The sequence below is a fragment of the Rana temporaria genome, chromosome 8, assembly GCF_905171775.1.
Source record: "Rana temporaria chromosome 8, aRanTem1.1, whole genome shotgun sequence".
Taxonomy (NCBI): domain Eukaryota; kingdom Metazoa; phylum Chordata; class Amphibia; order Anura; family Ranidae; genus Rana; species Rana temporaria.
This window is the reverse complement of record NC_053496.1, coordinates 164,310,880-164,328,002: the sequence shown is the minus strand read 5'-3', so window position 1 is coordinate 164,328,002 and position 17,123 is coordinate 164,310,880. Positions and strand designations below refer to the sequence as shown.

The window sequence follows — 17,123 nt, the reverse complement described above, 5'->3', positions numbered from 1 at the left end:
GAAAAATTGGGCCTTAGGCACTGGTGCCACAACACAGCAACCCCTCACAGATACTCTAGTTGGAGCGCAGGAATGAGCCCTGCTGCAAGGCACTGCATCAACAATTGTAATTACACAGGGGCAGAAATATTGGACCTTAGTTACTGGTGGCGGTGCCCAGAACCAAAAATGTTCTTACAAGCTTTCAGCATGATCATTGAGGAGGAAGAGGATAGTCACTCAGCATAACAGGATAGGCAGTCTTGAAGGGATCTGACATTTAAAAAAAAAAATATTCGTGCTTGGTAGCTGGTGGTGATCCAAAACGGATTCATTTTTATGAAGGTCAGTCGATTGACCGAGTCGGTGGACAGGCCCACCCTGTGATCGGTTACAAAGCCTATAGCAGCACTAAATGTGCGTTCCGAAAGAACGCTGGATGCAGGACAGGCTAGTACCTCAATTGCATACTGTGCAAGCCCTGGCCAGTGATCCATCCTCAAGACCCAGTAACCCAGAGGATTTTTGGTGGGAAAGGTGTCCAAGTCTGATCTTGCCCCTAAGTATTCCTGCACCATGTAAAACAGACGCTGGCGATGGTTGCTGGAACTGATCATACCTTGGGGCTGCAGGCTAAAAAATTGTCTGAACGCATCGGTCAGACGGCCACCTTCTCCACCGCTAGTTTTTTGACTGACCGAAGCCTCAGCAACACGTTGTCCAGGACCAGGATTTTTTAACCTCCTAATCTCTGGGAACGTGTTGCACAGACGTTTCTGCAAGGCCTCCTGAAGATGTTTCATCCTCTGCTCCCTCTGCGACGGCAAGAAAAGGTCTGCAACCTTACCCTTGTAACGTGGATCAGGGAGGGTTGCCAGCCAGTAATGATCCCTCTCCTTGATAGCACGAATATGAGGCTCCTTCCGCAGGCTTTGCAGGATCAGGGAGGCCATGCAGCGTAGGTTTGCTGAGGCATTCAGTCCTAATTCTACACCTTCATTCCTCTCAGTGCAGGTTTCAGAGAGGACTGAAGGTATAGTGGGGTTGGAGATCCCAACTGATGAGGAGTAAGTAGAGGTCCGCTTTGTTCTTTGGTGTGGGTCTTTTAGGTATGCTTGCCAACAAATTGCATTGGACGGTTGACATATGTCTGGTCAAGCATGTGGTGCCCAAGCGGGTGATGTTTTGGCCACACGAGATACGCTTGAGACATATGTTGCAATAGCAGTGGTGCGATCTGATGCACTCGTCTCAAAAAAGGCCCACACCGAAGAACTTTTGGAATAACGGAGAGACAGCAGTGCCCTGCACATGCAGAGCTCTGCGGTGTGATGCAGTCAGTGTGCTGCCATTAAAGGAGTTGTAAATGAAAAAATGTTTTCACCTTAATGCAATCTATGCATTAAGGTGAAAAAACATCTGATGTTGCCGCCCCCCCCCCCCCCCGAGCCCCCGTTTTACTTACCTGACCCGTCGAAAGTTCCGCGCGGTCCCGAGATCCTCTTCACCGCTCAGTCTGGCCGCTAATTGGCTAGAGCGGATGGATTGAGAGCAGCGGCTGGCGCTGCTGTCAATCACATCCAGTGATGCGGCGAGGGGCGGGGCTGTGTGATACAGTGAGCGGCTGTGGACGCTCGCTGTATCACGGTAGCGCGCCCGCAATTACTCACCACCATGCAAGCTCTTGCATGACTGTGGTCAGTACTTGTGGGGAGGACCAGAGACAGCCGCTGAGGGACCCCAGAAGACGTGGATCGGGGCCACTCTGTGCAAAACGAACTGCACAGTGGAGGTATAAGTATAACATGTTTGTTATTTTAAAGGAAAAAATAAATATTCCTTTACAACCTCTTTAAGCTGGCCCCTGGAGGGCATCCTGCCTTGTTGGAGATGTGCCTCCTCCTCCTCTCTCCTATCAGGCACCCACGTTGAGTCAGTGACCTCATCATCCCCTCCCTCCTCATCACTGGAGCAAACCTGGCAGTATGCTGCAGCTGGGGGAACATGACTGCCAGATTGCTGTCCTTTTTGGGCACCCCCTCTCTCTGGGCTCACGTTACTGCCTTCCTCTAGCTGGGTACCATCATCGGAGCCTTCAAAACGCTGCGCATCCTCCTGCAGCATGTATCCAACACTGTGGTCAAACAGATCGGGGGACTCCTCAGGACGACATGGTGGGGCTAGGGAAGGAGTGACTGATGCCATTGAGCCGAGGGAAGAGGCCGCGTTGGCAGCTGTTTTGCCAGACAAAGTACCCTGAACCTGGATGAGAGAGGATGAGGAGGATGAGGACGGCTTGGTCATCCACTCTACCAAGTCTTCGGCATGTTGCGGCTTATAAAAAAAAAAAAATCTGTAGCCCAATACTGTACTAGGTGGTTTCTGGAGGTCTGGGAACTCGTCTTTTATTATTATTATTATTTTAGTATTTTACCAACACGTTATTTAGCAGGCTCGCATTTAACAATAGCCATTTCCAATCAAGAAGAACTGATGTCAATACTACAGGAAGAGCCTTCAGAATTGTTGTTATCTGTCACAGATCCCCTTTGCAGGTCGTCATGGGTGTAGGAACCCTTACAAATCTGGGGGGGACAGCATTTTTACTCGCCAGGTATATTCTTATCCAGTAAACTGGGAGTTGCTAGCAGGCGAATAGCGCTGCAAAACGACAGTAAAGTGCCGCTTAAAATAGCAGCACTTTACTGCTGATGCCTCAGTGTGAAAGTAGCCTTAGGGCCCTTTCACACTATCGGACCGTATGTCTGCATTTTCATCCGTCCGTTTGCGGATGAAAACGGGACATACATGGGTCCCTATGTGATTACGGGTGTCAGCGGATGAACATCCGCTGACACCCATAATTTGTCCACCTCCGCAAAGACCTGCATTTGCAGACGGAAGAAAACCCTATTTTTCTTCCGTCTTCCCCCCGGTTCCTACGCCCATGCAGGTCGTACAGTAAGGAGAATTTGACTACCTTTTTTGTAGTGTAGGTTTATTGTTCACAGAGCTTCTGACCAGCACTGAAATGTACCCTGTATGACTAATGCAGTCTTCCTGGTAAAAAAAAGTAATCTAGAGTGTCTCCTCAGTTAAAACTGAGAGCTGTTTGTAGTTCTTAAAAAAAAAAAAAAATGTAACCTTTTTGGATCATGTCCAGTACATCCAAATCCTGAAGTGGTTAAACTGTTTCAGTTTTGCTCGGCAGGCTCTGAGCTTTTTGTTTAAAAGTGATTTGGGCAGCTGTAGAGTTGTCCGACCACGGTTATGTTCTTGCAGAGCATAGAATGCACAAGGTTCCTCATTAATGGTTAATAAACTTATGAGCTGTAGTTACCTACTGATAATTTTGGCTTTTATCATTTTTTACACTTTCAAAGGCTTTCGTAATTTTTAGGCTTGACATGTTTGGTATCTATTAACTCGACAGTACATCTTGCATTTTGTAAAAAATAGATATGGATTAAATTGTGTTTGTGTGCACTAAAATTTATTTTGTGTATTAGGTCTCTGGGGGGCCCCATCAAAATTTTGCTGGTGGGCCTCATAAACATTTTGCTCTGGGGTTCTATGAATAGTAGTTACTCCCCTGCTTAACATGAAAAAATATCTGATGAGAGGTCAGTTTTAACTCTTAAAATGTATTCCTTAATTAGGGCTGCCTGGACCAGTGGGACAAACTGGACAAACTGGACCAAAAGGAGAGCAGGGGCCAGCAGGACCAAAGGGAGAAACAGGAGGTGGAGGAGCTTCAGGTAATCGCTGAACTGTAGAAAAACATAATAGATTTCCTGCCTATTCAGGAATTGACTCCATGCTATAAGGTGTACAGTAGTGGTTTTCATTGGTTGAAACTAGGGTTGTCCTGATACCACTTTTTTAAGTACCGATACTTTTTTCAAGTACTCGCCGATACCGAATACCGATACTTTTTTTTTATGTCATGGGACAGTGGTATGTGTCAGTATTTTTTTTACAATTTTTATTTTTTACTATTTTTCGTTATGTTTTGTTTACAATGATTTCTTGAGGGGGGGGAGTGGATGGTGTGAGTGTGTTTTTTATTTAAATTTTTTACAATTAATTTATTTTTAATTTTTTATTGCAATTTTTTGTTAGCCCTGTTGGGGGGCTTTGGTGAGATATCATGGGTCTTAACAGACCTCTGACATCTCCCCTCTGACAGAGAAAGGGACCAAGGACACAGATTCCCCAGTCCCTTTCTCAGCTGCACTTAAAATTAATGGACAGGAGACAGAGGCTCCTTTCCGTTCATAAACTGAAGCATCGTAAACACAGGTTACGATGTTTCAGTTATATGAATGGACAGAGTCAGAGATCACTGACTCTGTTCATTTGGAAAAAGTAGGTGCCAGGTTTAGCGGCTCCTACCTCTGCTCTCCATCCTGAAGGGGGAGGAGGATATGGAGGGTGACACGGAGTGCAGAGGGGGACATGGAGGGTGACACCGAGCAAGAAAGGGGACAGCAGCAGCACAGAGGGGGGACACGGAGCGCGGAGGGGGAGAGCAGAATAACGGAGAAGGACAGCAGTAGCACAGAGGGGGAGAGCAGCATGGATGGGGGAACTGGAGGATACAGGGACAGTCAGCAGTGATCGGTGCGGCTTTGGGGGGAGTTACAAGCACCGATAACCGCTGTTTAGATTTCACTAAAACAGCTTCGGAGTATAACATAGCCGACCGCAAGTTGTCCGCCACAGGGGAAATCTGGGGAAATCTGGATAAGGGAGCAAGGGATCCCACTTTAAACTCTGTATATATAAAGATGATGTTATGATCTTTCTGACCCAACCCCAAATCTCCCTTTCTAACTTATTCACTATACTGAGTAAATTTGCCTCTATCTCTGGACTTATGGTAAATACAACTAAACACACAGCTCTTCCCATTAATTTACCCTCTGCCCAGTGTGAAACACTCCGAGGTCCAATGGTTGAACGACAAAATTATATATCTTGGCATCTTCATCACACCACAATTCTCATTGATCTTTTCTGCTCCAAAATGTGTGTGTCTCGACTACGAAGCCTGCTTAAAACTTGGAGTTCTTACCGCATATCATTCTTGGGTAGAATCATGGCAGTTAAAATGACCCTATTACCAAAACTTTTGTTTCGATTCCGTTCCCTCCCTATAAATATCCCCAAAGCCTTTATTGACAAGCTACAACAGGATGTTAACAGATTAATTTCTCAGAATCAACACCCCAGATTTTCAAAAAACATTCTTTATAAATCCCAATCCGCCGGAGGTCTGGGTCTACCTAACCTTTGGTTCTACTTCTTGGCTGCCTGTTTTTCCCAGATAGCGCAGTGGAATATCCCGGAATCAAAAGTACCCTGGGTCAGGTTTGAATCCGACTCCATTAAACCCTATTGCCTCCTGTCCATATTATCGTCACCCACCAACGTTATGCATAAGCTTACTCCCCTCAATTCGATCATTTACCATTCTCTCACCCTCTGGAACTGTTATAAAAGCAAACTTGGATTAATTTCACCCACCCCTCCAGGCTTGTCCTTTCTTGGGGAACCATTGCCTCAGCGTTTAATCACCCTGAGAGATTCACTTGGTGGAAATCCAACTCCTTGACTACCTTAGCGAACCTCCAGCTTGGAGATACTTTCACTACGTTTGATCTCCTCCGCACACAAAAACAAATTCCACTTCGGGAATATTTTCATTTTATGAAAATAAGACACTTTTATATCTCCCATTGTAGTCTTACCCCTTTCTCCTCCTCTTACGAGCTTCGCTTTTTTTTAGGTGAACCTCCATATAGGATAAAATGGGAGACTGACTGTAATGAAGTTTGCTCCGGAGGATTGGGATGCCATGCTGGCAAACCTTTGTAAGGCCACTAAATCACTGGTGGTTAGGGAAACGGCCTATAAGGTAATGACCAGATGGTACTACACTCCTTCCAGACTCTAAGTAATGTTCCCAGGAACGTCTGGATTGTGCTTTAGAGGCTGCCAGCTGCTGGGCACATACAAACACATATTTTGGGATTGTTAGCTCCTTGCCTCGATATGGAGAAGGATGACTGTTGTTGCCTCTGCAATATCTGGAACTTCTCTGAAGCTCAAAATCCCAATGTGTTTACTTTGAGCAACAATCCCAGGGATCCTCTGCAGGGTGGAATGTCTCATACACACTATTTGTATATCTACTCTATGGGTCATTGCTCTTTACTGGAAGTCCCCTGTTGTACCCCTATCCTCTATCCAAGACAGAATTGATATGGTGATCATTATGGAAAGGATTTTATATACACTACAGGCTAGGATGCACCTGTTCGATTGTAGATGGGAACCTTGAAAAAACCAAGAGTTGTTCCTTGTTTACATTTTTTAATGTTATGCTTTGGATGTCAATTTTATGATGTACATTGTTACATGATTGTATGATTTTTTATTTATTTTTTATTTTACCTTTTTAAGACAATAAAAACTTTTGTAAACAACAAAAAAGTAAATAATGATCTTCAACCAACAGGTCATTTAACATTTTAACTGTATGGGTATTGTGTAATTAACTCTCTCATTAAATATGTTCTAAAAATGACAGGACCACCAGGACTAAAAGGGGAAAAAGGAGACAGCGTGGCTCCAGGTAACGGGCCATGTCATTTGTTGCTTACATAATTACATATTACATTAATTTAATTCAGTATTAAAGTTAAACTGTTAGGCAAGGATCACACCTATCTGGTATGCTTTTTAGTGCATTTTTTAACGTCTGCACACCTGTAAGAAGTGGTCTGAGTATTACCTTCCAGTGGCTGGAGTTATTAAGATTGGATGCCTCCCCTTTGTGGTGCCAAGTGTGCCTTCCCAAACTAGGTGCTTTCTGCATGACCCGAGCACACACTGTACCTCCCCTGACTTCCTTTCAATAGAATTACTGCAGTTGCCCATCCTGCCTCTTCCTCTTTCTGGGTAGGACTTTGGTCCGCAACATCTCCTGGTTTTCTCTTGTAGACACAATATAGCAGTTATCATGCTTCCTGAGTTGCTTTGGACTTCCTCTCTACTTCTGTGGAGATCATGAATAACTCTCTGGGAGCCATATATTCACAAGCATTGCAGATCTTAAGCGCAAGGAAATAGTGCAGATGGCCTTGCTAGCTAAAGATAGCATCCTTTATATGTAAGAAGTTTTATAGCACGCCATACTTCTACCATTTGCCAAAAGTGCACAAAGATCTACAATGTCCTGCAGGCAGGCACATAGTGGCATCCATCAATAGTATCACTAGTGTTTTTTTTCTATAAATTGATGCTTTCCTACAGCCCCTAGCCCAGAACCTCCAATCTCACATTTGAGATTCTATACACCTTTTAGAAATTCTGTCTCTCTATTCATGGGAAGACAACTATTTATGGTTGTCTCTTGATGTAAATTCACTTTACACCTCTATTCCCCATGATATTGGCATGCTAGCAATACAATATTTCTTGCTACAAGACCCTATGCTAAATCCCAAACAAACATCCTTATTCTGGATGCAACTTTCTTCTGCCTCAAGCATAATTATTTCCATTTTGTAGGCAAGTTCTATTTACAAACCCACGGAACTGCGATGGGGGCCAATTTTGCGCCCTCATTTGCTAATCTTACCAAGGGGTATTGGAACATTTGTTCATTTGGAAAAATAACCCTTTTGCCTAACACTTGTTATTGTTATTGATGGCATTGTCATCATCTGGGATGGTCCTTCCACCCTGATAGAGTCATTTGTCGCACATTGCAACAACAACCATTTGGGTCTTTCCTTTACCTCAGTTTGGAACAAAGACAGTCTGGCTTTTTTAGACCTTGAGTTAGGCTATGAATGTGATCAGATTTTTGCCCGTAAGTGCACAAAAACCCACTGCAGGCAACTCGTATCTGCATATTAAAAGTTGCCATTACCGGCAGTGGGTCAAAAACATACCAAACACACCATCCGGTTAAGTCAAAGCTGTACTAGAGACTGTGACTATATTACTCAGAGTACCTATCCTAAGTGTAAATTCCTTGAAAAAGGATATCCAGAAAAACTGGTTGACAAGCCTATAATAGCTTTCTTTCTGGTAAATCACCCAAAACTGAAAAACCTCCAAAAAACCCTCCAGTCGGATTCATCACCAGGTATCGTGGTCAACATAAAAGAATGGAAAAGATCATAACTAAATATTGGAATATTTTAAGGCAATATGCTCATCTCTAGTCTATCCTGGGTGATAGGCCAAAATGTACTTATAGGAGAGGCCCTATGCTAAAAAATTAAATAGCACCCATCCAGATTAAAGGAGGATAAGGATAACAATCCTTTATGTCTAATTCCCCTTAAAGGGATGTACCATTGCCATAAGGCTTTGTGCAAAAAAACTTTACACACAAGGATAAGACCTTAATTTATAGACTCTGGGGCAGATCCACAGAGCGAGTACGCCGGCGTATCTACTGATATGCCGGCGTACTTTCAAATTACCTGCGTCATATCTTTAGTTTGAATCCTAAAACCAAGATACGACGGCATCTGGGTTAGATCCGACAGGCGTACGGCTTCGTACGCCTTCGGATCGTAGATGCAATACTTCGGCGTCCGCTGGGTGGAGTTTGCGTCGTTTTCCGCGTCGGGTATGCAAATTAGCTATTTCCGTCGATCCACGAACGTACGCGCGGCCGTCGCATTCTTTTACGTCATCTCTAGTCGGCTTTTTCCAGCGTATAGTTAAAGCTAGTGTTTTGCGGCGTATAGTTAGATTTGCCATGTTAAGTATGGCCGTCGTTCCCGCGTTTAATTTGAATTTTTTTTTTTGCGTAAGTCGTCCGTGAATCGGGATGGACGTAATTCACGTCTATGTTAAAAAAAATGACGTCCTAGCGATGTCATTTAGCGCAATGCACGGCGGGAGATTTAGGGACGGCGCATGTGCAGTTCATTCGGCGTGGGGACGTGCTTCATTTAAATGAAACACGCCCCCTAATCGCCGATTTGAATTTCACCGCCAGAGATACACTATGCCGCCGTAACTTACCGCGCAAATTCTTCCAGGATTCGATTTAAATTTAAAGCCAGGTAACGTACGGCGGCGTAGCGTATCTCGGATACGATGCGCCGGGGCAGATCTTTGTGGATCTGCCCCAATTTCTACAACTGTTCTAATGATAATGTGGTATATTATCACACGTGTCCCTGTAAGCTGTTGTATGTGGGATGAACCATCTGCCCATTGAAACAAGGTTTCGACAAACACCGCTGTTCATTTAAAAGGGCTATGATAAACATAGCTTCCCATAACATTTCTTATAGTTTCACAATAAATCCACAATAGGTCTCCAGGTCTGGATCAAAGAAGTCATCCCCAATAATCTATCTGAAGCAGAACGTTTCTCCAAGCTATGTGAGCATTCTGGATATATAACCTTGATATCCTTGCACCTAATGGCTTGAACGAGAAATTAGAAACTAGCACTATTCTATAGTCTTTATGATTCATTAGTCATCGGTATCTTATTGATGTTCACTTTATCTTTTTATGTTGTCAGATATATATATATATATATATATATATATATATATATATATATATATATATATATATATATATATATATATATATATATATATATATATATATATATATGCTCATTATATGCTATATAATATATGGGTACACTGTACACATACACAGGTGCATGCTCATCTTCAATATTTTTCATTTTTTTTTATTCTTTTTTTATTACAGTTTTCATCATCCTTAATTTTGAAATCGGAACACATACAATGGTCAATCTTGGGAACCACTAAAGTCAAATGGAATAGTTGACTTAATGCTATGTACACACGATCAGAAATTTTCGACAACAAAACCGTGGATTTTTTTCCGACGGAATGTTGGCTTAAACTTGTGTTGTATACGGTCACACAAATCTTGTCAGAAATTACGAACGTTAGTGATGTGCGATGAGTCGATATCAATGAAGTTCAATAGGCAGTTTGGCTCTCTGCTTGATTCTGAGCATGCGTGTTATTTCGTGCGTCAGAAATTGCATACAGATGATCTGAATTTCCGACAATAACTTTTCTTGTCGGAAAATTTGAGAACCAGACCTCAAATTTTTGTTGTCGGAAATTCCAACAGCACACAGTCGGAATATCCGACCAAAAGCTCACATCGAACATTTGTTGTTGGAATTTCCGATCGTGTGTATGTGGCATTAGTCAATGTTCGATAGACTAGACTTGTCTGTAGAAGGTTTCTACTTTTAGTAATATAGTGGAAATGCTCCTTTGTTTTGGCCATTGGTCAATTAAAGGCACATTTTTTATGGTGCCAGCTCCAATCACTGGGACACTGAAATGAAACCTTTCTTCTCAATTCTCAATGTCTCCTGACCAAAAAGAAGTAGAAACATTTTTACTCCTGAGCATATTGAAGAAAGAAACTAATGATTTAGCATGTGATATATTTGCTTTAATTATGTCAACTCTTTTCTTAGCAATCGATAATCTTAAATTGCAAATGGCTGGTATGGATCAACGGATAAAAGATCTGCAATCAAACCTTGAGAAGCAGGGAAAAGGTTAGCTGGATGCTTTATATGGAGGTTACTTTTACCTGGGTAATGTATATCTTGTGTTTGGGGGCAATAGGTAGGTAGGGAGAAGAGATAGTTGCTTTGGACTCTTCAGCAGGAAAAGAAGAGCTAAAAGGATTGGAGGTCCAATCTCTGCTGTGCTGAAGCAGATCACAGCTCATAGTCAGGAGCAGTCTACAGACCAAACAATACAAATGCTTACAATTAGTGCAGCAAGCCTTAAGCCCAAGGTTTGCTTACCCAACACTTTGCTCGCCCATGCACTGGCAGTGGACTGTTCCTCAGTGTCCTTATGTCCACTGCAGAGCTACAGTATGGTCCCTGCATTGGTCTTTTTAAAGTCAGAAGCAGTGGCGGCTGGTGATAAAAACTCCTCCAGGTCCTCACCTACCCATCCTCGGCTGTTACGGCTCCTAATACCCAAACACATTATACACAGAGCGCACAGTACACACAATACATACAGAGCACACAGTACACACACAATACATACAGAGCACACAGTACACACACAATACATACAGAGCACACAGTACACACACAATACATACAAAGCACACAGAGCACACAATACATACAGAGCACACAATACATACAGAGCACACAATACATACAGAGCACACAATACATACAGAGCCCACAGAACACACAATTCATACAGAACACACAATTCATACAGAACACACAATACACACAGAACACACAATACACACAGAACACACAATACATACAGTGCACACAGTACATGCAGAACACACAATACACACAATACATACAGAGATACATACAGAGAACACATAAAACATGCAGAGAACACACACACAACACACAGTACACACAAAACACACAAAATATACAGTACACACAGAACATACAGAGAACACACGGTACATACAGAACACACAATACACCCAGAACACACAGTACATATAGAACACACAATACATAGAGAACATACAGAACACACAATACACACAGAACACACAGTACATACAGAGCATACAGAACATACAGAACACACAATACATACAGTACATACACAGAACACACAGTACATACAGAAAACACACAGTACGTACAGAAAACACACAGTACATACAATACATACAGAAAACACATAGTACATACAGAACACACAGTACATACAGAACACACAATACATACAGAACACACAATACATACAGTACATACAAAACACACAGTACATACAGAACACACAGTACATACAGAAAACACAGTACATACAGAGAACACAGAACACACAATACATACAATACATACAGAAAACACACAGTACATACAGAACACACAATACATACAGTACATACAAAACACACAGTACATACAGAACACACAGTACATACAGAAAACACAGTACATACAGAGAACACAGAACACACAATACATACAATACATACAGAAAACACACAGTACATACAGAACACACAATACATACAGTACATACAGAACACACAGTACATACAGAACACACAGTACATACAGAAAACACAGTACATACAGAGAACACAGAACACACAATACATACAATACATACAGAGCACACTATATACAGAGGTGGAGGGGATCCAGCAACACTCACATTAATTATATTAGCACCTGAGTCAGTGAGGATGAATTACCCTGTAATAGGATGGAGTTGGCATGTTGTTCTTACTCTTAGGCCGGGTACTCACGACCAAACATGTATGGTGAAAGCGGTCCGTCGGACCGTTTTCACCATACATGTCTGCCAGAGGGCTTCTGTACGATGGTTGTACACACCATCGTACAGAAGTCCGCGCGTAAACAATACGCGGGGCGTGTCCGCGGTGTCGCCGCGTCGATGACGCGGTGTCGCCGCGACAATGACGCGGCGACGTGGGCGGCCCGCCTTTAAAATGCTTCCACGCATGCGTCGAAGTCATTCGACGCATGCGAGGGACGGCGGGCGCCTGGACATGTACGGTAGGTCTGTACTGACGACCGTACATGTCCGAGCGGGCAGAATTCCAGCGGACTGTTTTAAAACAAGTCCAGGAATATTTGTCTGCTGGGAAAAGGCCCGGCGGGCAAATGTTTGCTGGAATTCGGCCCGCTCGCGCCTACACACGACCAAACATGTCTGCTGAAACTGGCCTGCGGGCCAGTTTCAGCAGACATGTTTGCTCGTGAGTATGGGGCCTTACCCTCCCCCACAGACCATGTTCTCTCTCCTCCCATACAGTAATGTTTGGTAACTTCTTCCCTGCCTGAATGCCCGTTTTGACACATTTTAAAACAACCTGTTGCTGTAAAACTCACCCATCTTATTATCACAGAGTCAGAGTCCCACACAGTAGCTGCCATGCCATGAGTTACTGCACGTGCAGAAGAGACAGCCATAGCAGTCTGCCTGAAGGGGGAGGGGGAGAGCAGCAGCGTGAGATACAGACTCTGAGTACTCTGATATCAGCCGATCACAAATTGTCTGATATCAGAACTGTGACTGTCAGATATGCAAAGTGCAGAGTGCTCCGCTTGGGCCATACGTTCCATGGAGCTGCTGACATCAATTCAGTTTTATTCCTGGCACAGGGAAAACCATAAGTGATGTTGTAACTCAGATGGAAAGCCCCGCCCATGTCCCAGGGCGGTGCATTGTCAATCAATGCACCCAGCCATAGGGCAGAAGATGTCAACGCAACAGATAGCGCCAAAAGGCAGGTTTAAAGCCTGCAAATGAAGCGCCTTGTTTGCAATGTTGTGATTGCATAGACGTGGCGCTTCCCATAGTGCACTGTGTCCGGTGCCGGAACACACTGTACTAAAGGATCTTTTTTCTATTTTTTTAACCACTTCAATACAGGGCATTTTCACCCCCTTCCTGCCCAGTTCAATTTTCAGCTTTCAGCGCTGTCACACTTTGAATGACAAATTGCTTATTGCTATAATAAATATCAAATTTTAAAAAAAAAAAACATTTTTTTTTTCTTAGGATATGTATTCTTCTACATATTTTTTTGTAAAAAAAAATCACAATAAGCGTATATTGACTAGTTTGCGCAAAAGTTATAGCGTCTACAAAATAGGGGATAGGTTTATGTCATGTCCGGTGGACAGATCGGACACTTTTGACACTATTTTGGGACCATTGACATTTATAAAGCGATCAGTGCTATAAAAATGCATTGATTACTGTATAAATGTCACTGGCAGGGAAGGGGTTATCACTAGGGGGCGCTGAAGGGGTTAAATGCGTGTCCTAGGGATTGATTCTAACTGTGGGGGGAGGGGACTGATGAGGGGAGGAGACCGATCGGTGTTCCTATACAAGTAACATTCTATCAGTTCTCCTCTCCCCTGACAGGACGTGGATCTGTGTGTTTACACACACAGATCCACATCCCTGCTCTGTGATGAGCAATCGCGGGTGCCCGGCGGACATCACGGCCGCTGGGCACGTGCATCGGGTCCCCAGTGATGCGACGAGCGTGCGGGCGCTCTCCATAATGCCGGGAAGACAAAGACGTTATATGATGTCCGCCCGGAGGGAAGAAGGGTTCCTGCCACCATCATTTTACAATACGGCGGTAGGCAAGTGGTAAAAGGGCCGTGCGCCCCCTATGGAAGGGCCACCACTGGTCAAAAGACCTTAGACTGTAGAAGTATAGGAGAGAAAGGGCTGCCAGGACTGCTCTAGCAATGCAAAGGAATCTGCAGGAGTGGAGGATCAGGTTAGTAAAAGTGTTTTACCAAGTCCTTTTGTCATAAACAAGAATTTACCCCTGCAGGCCCACTACAATAGATGATTTTAAGGTGTCCTGGAGTGCATTTTTAGATGAACAAGACTACAGTTTAGACATCTGGGGACAAATTCACAGAAAAAGTATGCCGGAGTATCTGCTGATACTCCGGCGTACTTTAAAATTTGCCGCCTCGTATCTTTATTTTGAATTCACAGACAAAGATACGACGGCATTTGGCTAAGATCCGACAGGCGTACGGCTTCGTACGTCTTGGGATCTTAGGATGCAATACTTCGGCGCCCGCTGGGTGGAGTTTGCGTCATTTTCCGCGTCTGGTATGCAAATGAGCTGTTTACGGCGATCCACGAAGGTACGCGCGTTCGTCGCATTCTCTTACGTCGTCGCTAGTCGGCTTTTCCCGTCGCAAAGCTACAGCTGCTATTTAGGTGGTGTAAAAATAGACAGCCCATGTCAAAGTATGGCCGTCGTTCCCTCGTCGAATTTCAAATTTTTTGTGTAAGTCGTCCGGGAATACGAAAGGACATAACGCACGTCGCCGTTCAAAACATTACGTCGGGGCGACGTCATTTCGCGCAAAGCACGGCGGAAAATTTCAAAACGGAGCATGCGCAGTACGTTCGGCGCGGGAACGCGCCTAATTTAAATGGTACACGCCCCATTTGAATTAGGCGGGCTTGCGCCGGACGGCTTTATGCTACGCCGCCGCAAGTTTACAGGCAAGTGCTTTGTGAATCAAGCACTTACGCTGAAAACTTGCGGCGGTGTAACGTAAACGGGATACGTTACGCCGCCGTAAAAGTACATGAATCTGGATTTTAAGTAGTGGAGCCCTCTAAATGACAATTATTAGATAAAGATCATCAATGGCTCCCACAGTTGTTCACCTACAGAATTCCTTTAACCTAATAAAGTCTCAGATGTTACTGTTTGCTATGTGTTCCGTGAAAGTCTTGTGATGAAAATATATATTTTTCCTATTCTTTCCACTATTACAGCTCTTTCCTTTACAAAATTTATCGCTGTAAGTGGCAACAAATTCTATATTTTAAATAGTGTTGAAGCCACTTATTCCGAGGCCAAAACCAAGTGTATTAATGACGGAGCTCAGTTGGCTGTACCCCGGACCCTCGAAGAAAACCAAGCCATGTTCTCCCTCCGCAAGCAGGCCAATCGTAACTTATTCATGGGTATAAATGACTTGCAGAAAGAGGGTGAGTTTAGAGACCAGTCTGGAGAAGCCATCAAATATATCAACTGGAGCTCAGGTGAACCCAACAACGCTTTTGGCGACGAGGACTGTGTGGTTATGTGGGAAGATGGAAGGTGGAATGATGATAATTGCATAGCCAAATTTTTTTTTCTTTGTGAGTTTTAAATTAGAGCAAAAAAGCCATTTACCTCTTTAAATGCACCTTTTAAGGCTACATTCCTTGTATTCTCTTGTGCACCACTAATTACCAGGCATTAAAGTGCTTGTAAACCATTATGTTTACCCAGTGAAGTGACTGACCTCAGATGATACACAGAGATTAAACAAATCCTCCTACATAAATTATACCTGATTATTTGCAGCCTTCTTTTCTCTACAACTGTTCAAAGTGGAGGGAAGCCACTCATTGGAGGGAAGGCACACCCCCCCCCCTTTCACACAACACACAGGAACCAAGCTGAGGCTGTTAATCACAGGCTGTGTGCTGGAGCTTCCTCTCCATAACCTTTTTTTAGCTCTAGAGGGATTTGCTTTGTTCATATTTCTTATTACAGGTTTACAACCACTTTAATATATGTTCATGATTGTTTTCAGTTACTGTATTCTATTGAAAAAACATTAAAATACATGTAACTATATTAAAAATAGCATCTTATTTACAGTTTATTGTTGTATCTCCAGTTTTGATGCTTCTTCTGAATAAGTACCACTAGCAGAAAAGTTTTGAAACCCAGCAAAGGGAAATAATAGATGGTGATAGTAAGCCAAAACAACCAATCAGTAATAATATATTGATAATGCAAGCAAAGACTAATCAGTTACTGAATTTACTAAATAGGAGCAATCCTGATCTTAGCATTGAGGGGAAAAATGGGTTGGTGATAAACTCTTGATAATATTTAGTTATATTTAGTTATATATATAGGTCCCGTACACACAACCGAACATGTCTGCTGAAACTGGTCTGCGGACCAGTTTCAGCAGACATGTTCGGTCGTCTGTACAGCCGAGCGGACAGGTTTCCAGCGTACATTTGTCCGCCCGACCGTTTTCGAGCGAACAAATGTTTCTTAGCATGCTAAGAAACATGCCTGCTGGAATCCTGTCCGTCGGACAAGTTCGGTCGTCTGTACAGACTCACCGTACATGTCCGACCGGCCGCCATCCCTCGCATGCGTCGAATGACTTTGACGCATGCATGGAAGCATTGACCTTTCAGCGCCGCGCACGTCGCCGCGTCATCGTCGCGGCGATTGCGCAGACACGTCACCGCGCTGTCTGTCCGCACGGATTGTCTCTCATTTCTGTCTGATGGTGTGTACAACCATCAGACAGAAATCTCCGACCGGACATGTCCGCTGAAAACGGTCCGGCGGACCGTTTTCAGCGGACTGTTCGGTCGTGTGTACGAGGCCTTAAAGAAAGGGGTTCTTTAGGGTGGAGGGTATCCAGTTTAGTCCCCCAAAATTGGCCACCAGATATCACCATAGTTAGGGTTGAGAACCCTGTAGTAAAGGATAGGCAGCGCAAGTGCCTAAGTGTAAGAGCTGCTGGAGGTCCCCAGAGTAGT

The 17,123-nt window shown here is 43.6% G+C and overlaps 2 protein-coding genes across 2 annotated transcripts in view; both read left to right on the top strand.

Moving 5' to 3' along the window:
* LOC120910464 (collagen alpha-2(I) chain-like) overlaps positions 1 to 9,806 on the top strand; it is a 46,544-nt gene extending 36,738 nt beyond the window's left edge. The window contains exons 6-8 of the mRNA XM_040322221.1: positions 3,639 to 3,737; positions 6,575 to 6,619; positions 9,745 to 9,806. Of these exons, the coding sequence (XP_040178155.1) occupies positions 3,639 to 3,737; positions 6,575 to 6,619; positions 9,745 to 9,806 (206 nt within the window). The remainder of the gene's footprint in view (positions 1 to 3,638; positions 3,738 to 6,574; positions 6,620 to 9,744) is intronic.
* A 478-nt stretch (positions 9,807 to 10,284) lies between these two features.
* On the top strand, positions 10,285 to 16,429 carry LOC120910727 (mannose-binding protein C-like). Its single transcript, XM_040322465.1, has 2 exons — positions 10,285 to 10,582; positions 15,339 to 16,429. The coding sequence occupies exons 1-2, from the start codon at positions 10,384 to 10,386 to the stop codon at positions 15,716 to 15,718; spliced, it is 579 nt and encodes a 192-aa protein (XP_040178399.1). The 5' UTR covers positions 10,285 to 10,383; the 3' UTR covers positions 15,719 to 16,429.
* Positions 16,430 to 17,123: the final 694 nt, after the last annotated feature.

What these genes read in the sequence shown, in the direction of transcription:
- LOC120910727 (XM_040322465.1), top strand. Translation starts at nt 10,384, where the DNA reads ATGTCTCCTGACCAAAAAGAAGTAGAAACATTTTTACTCCTGAGCATA. An exon ending in CCTTGAGAAGCAGGGAAAAG is followed by an intron (nt 10,583 to 15,338) that starts GTTAGCTGGATG and finishes CCACTATTACAG; the next exon opens with CTCTTTCCTTTACAAAATTT.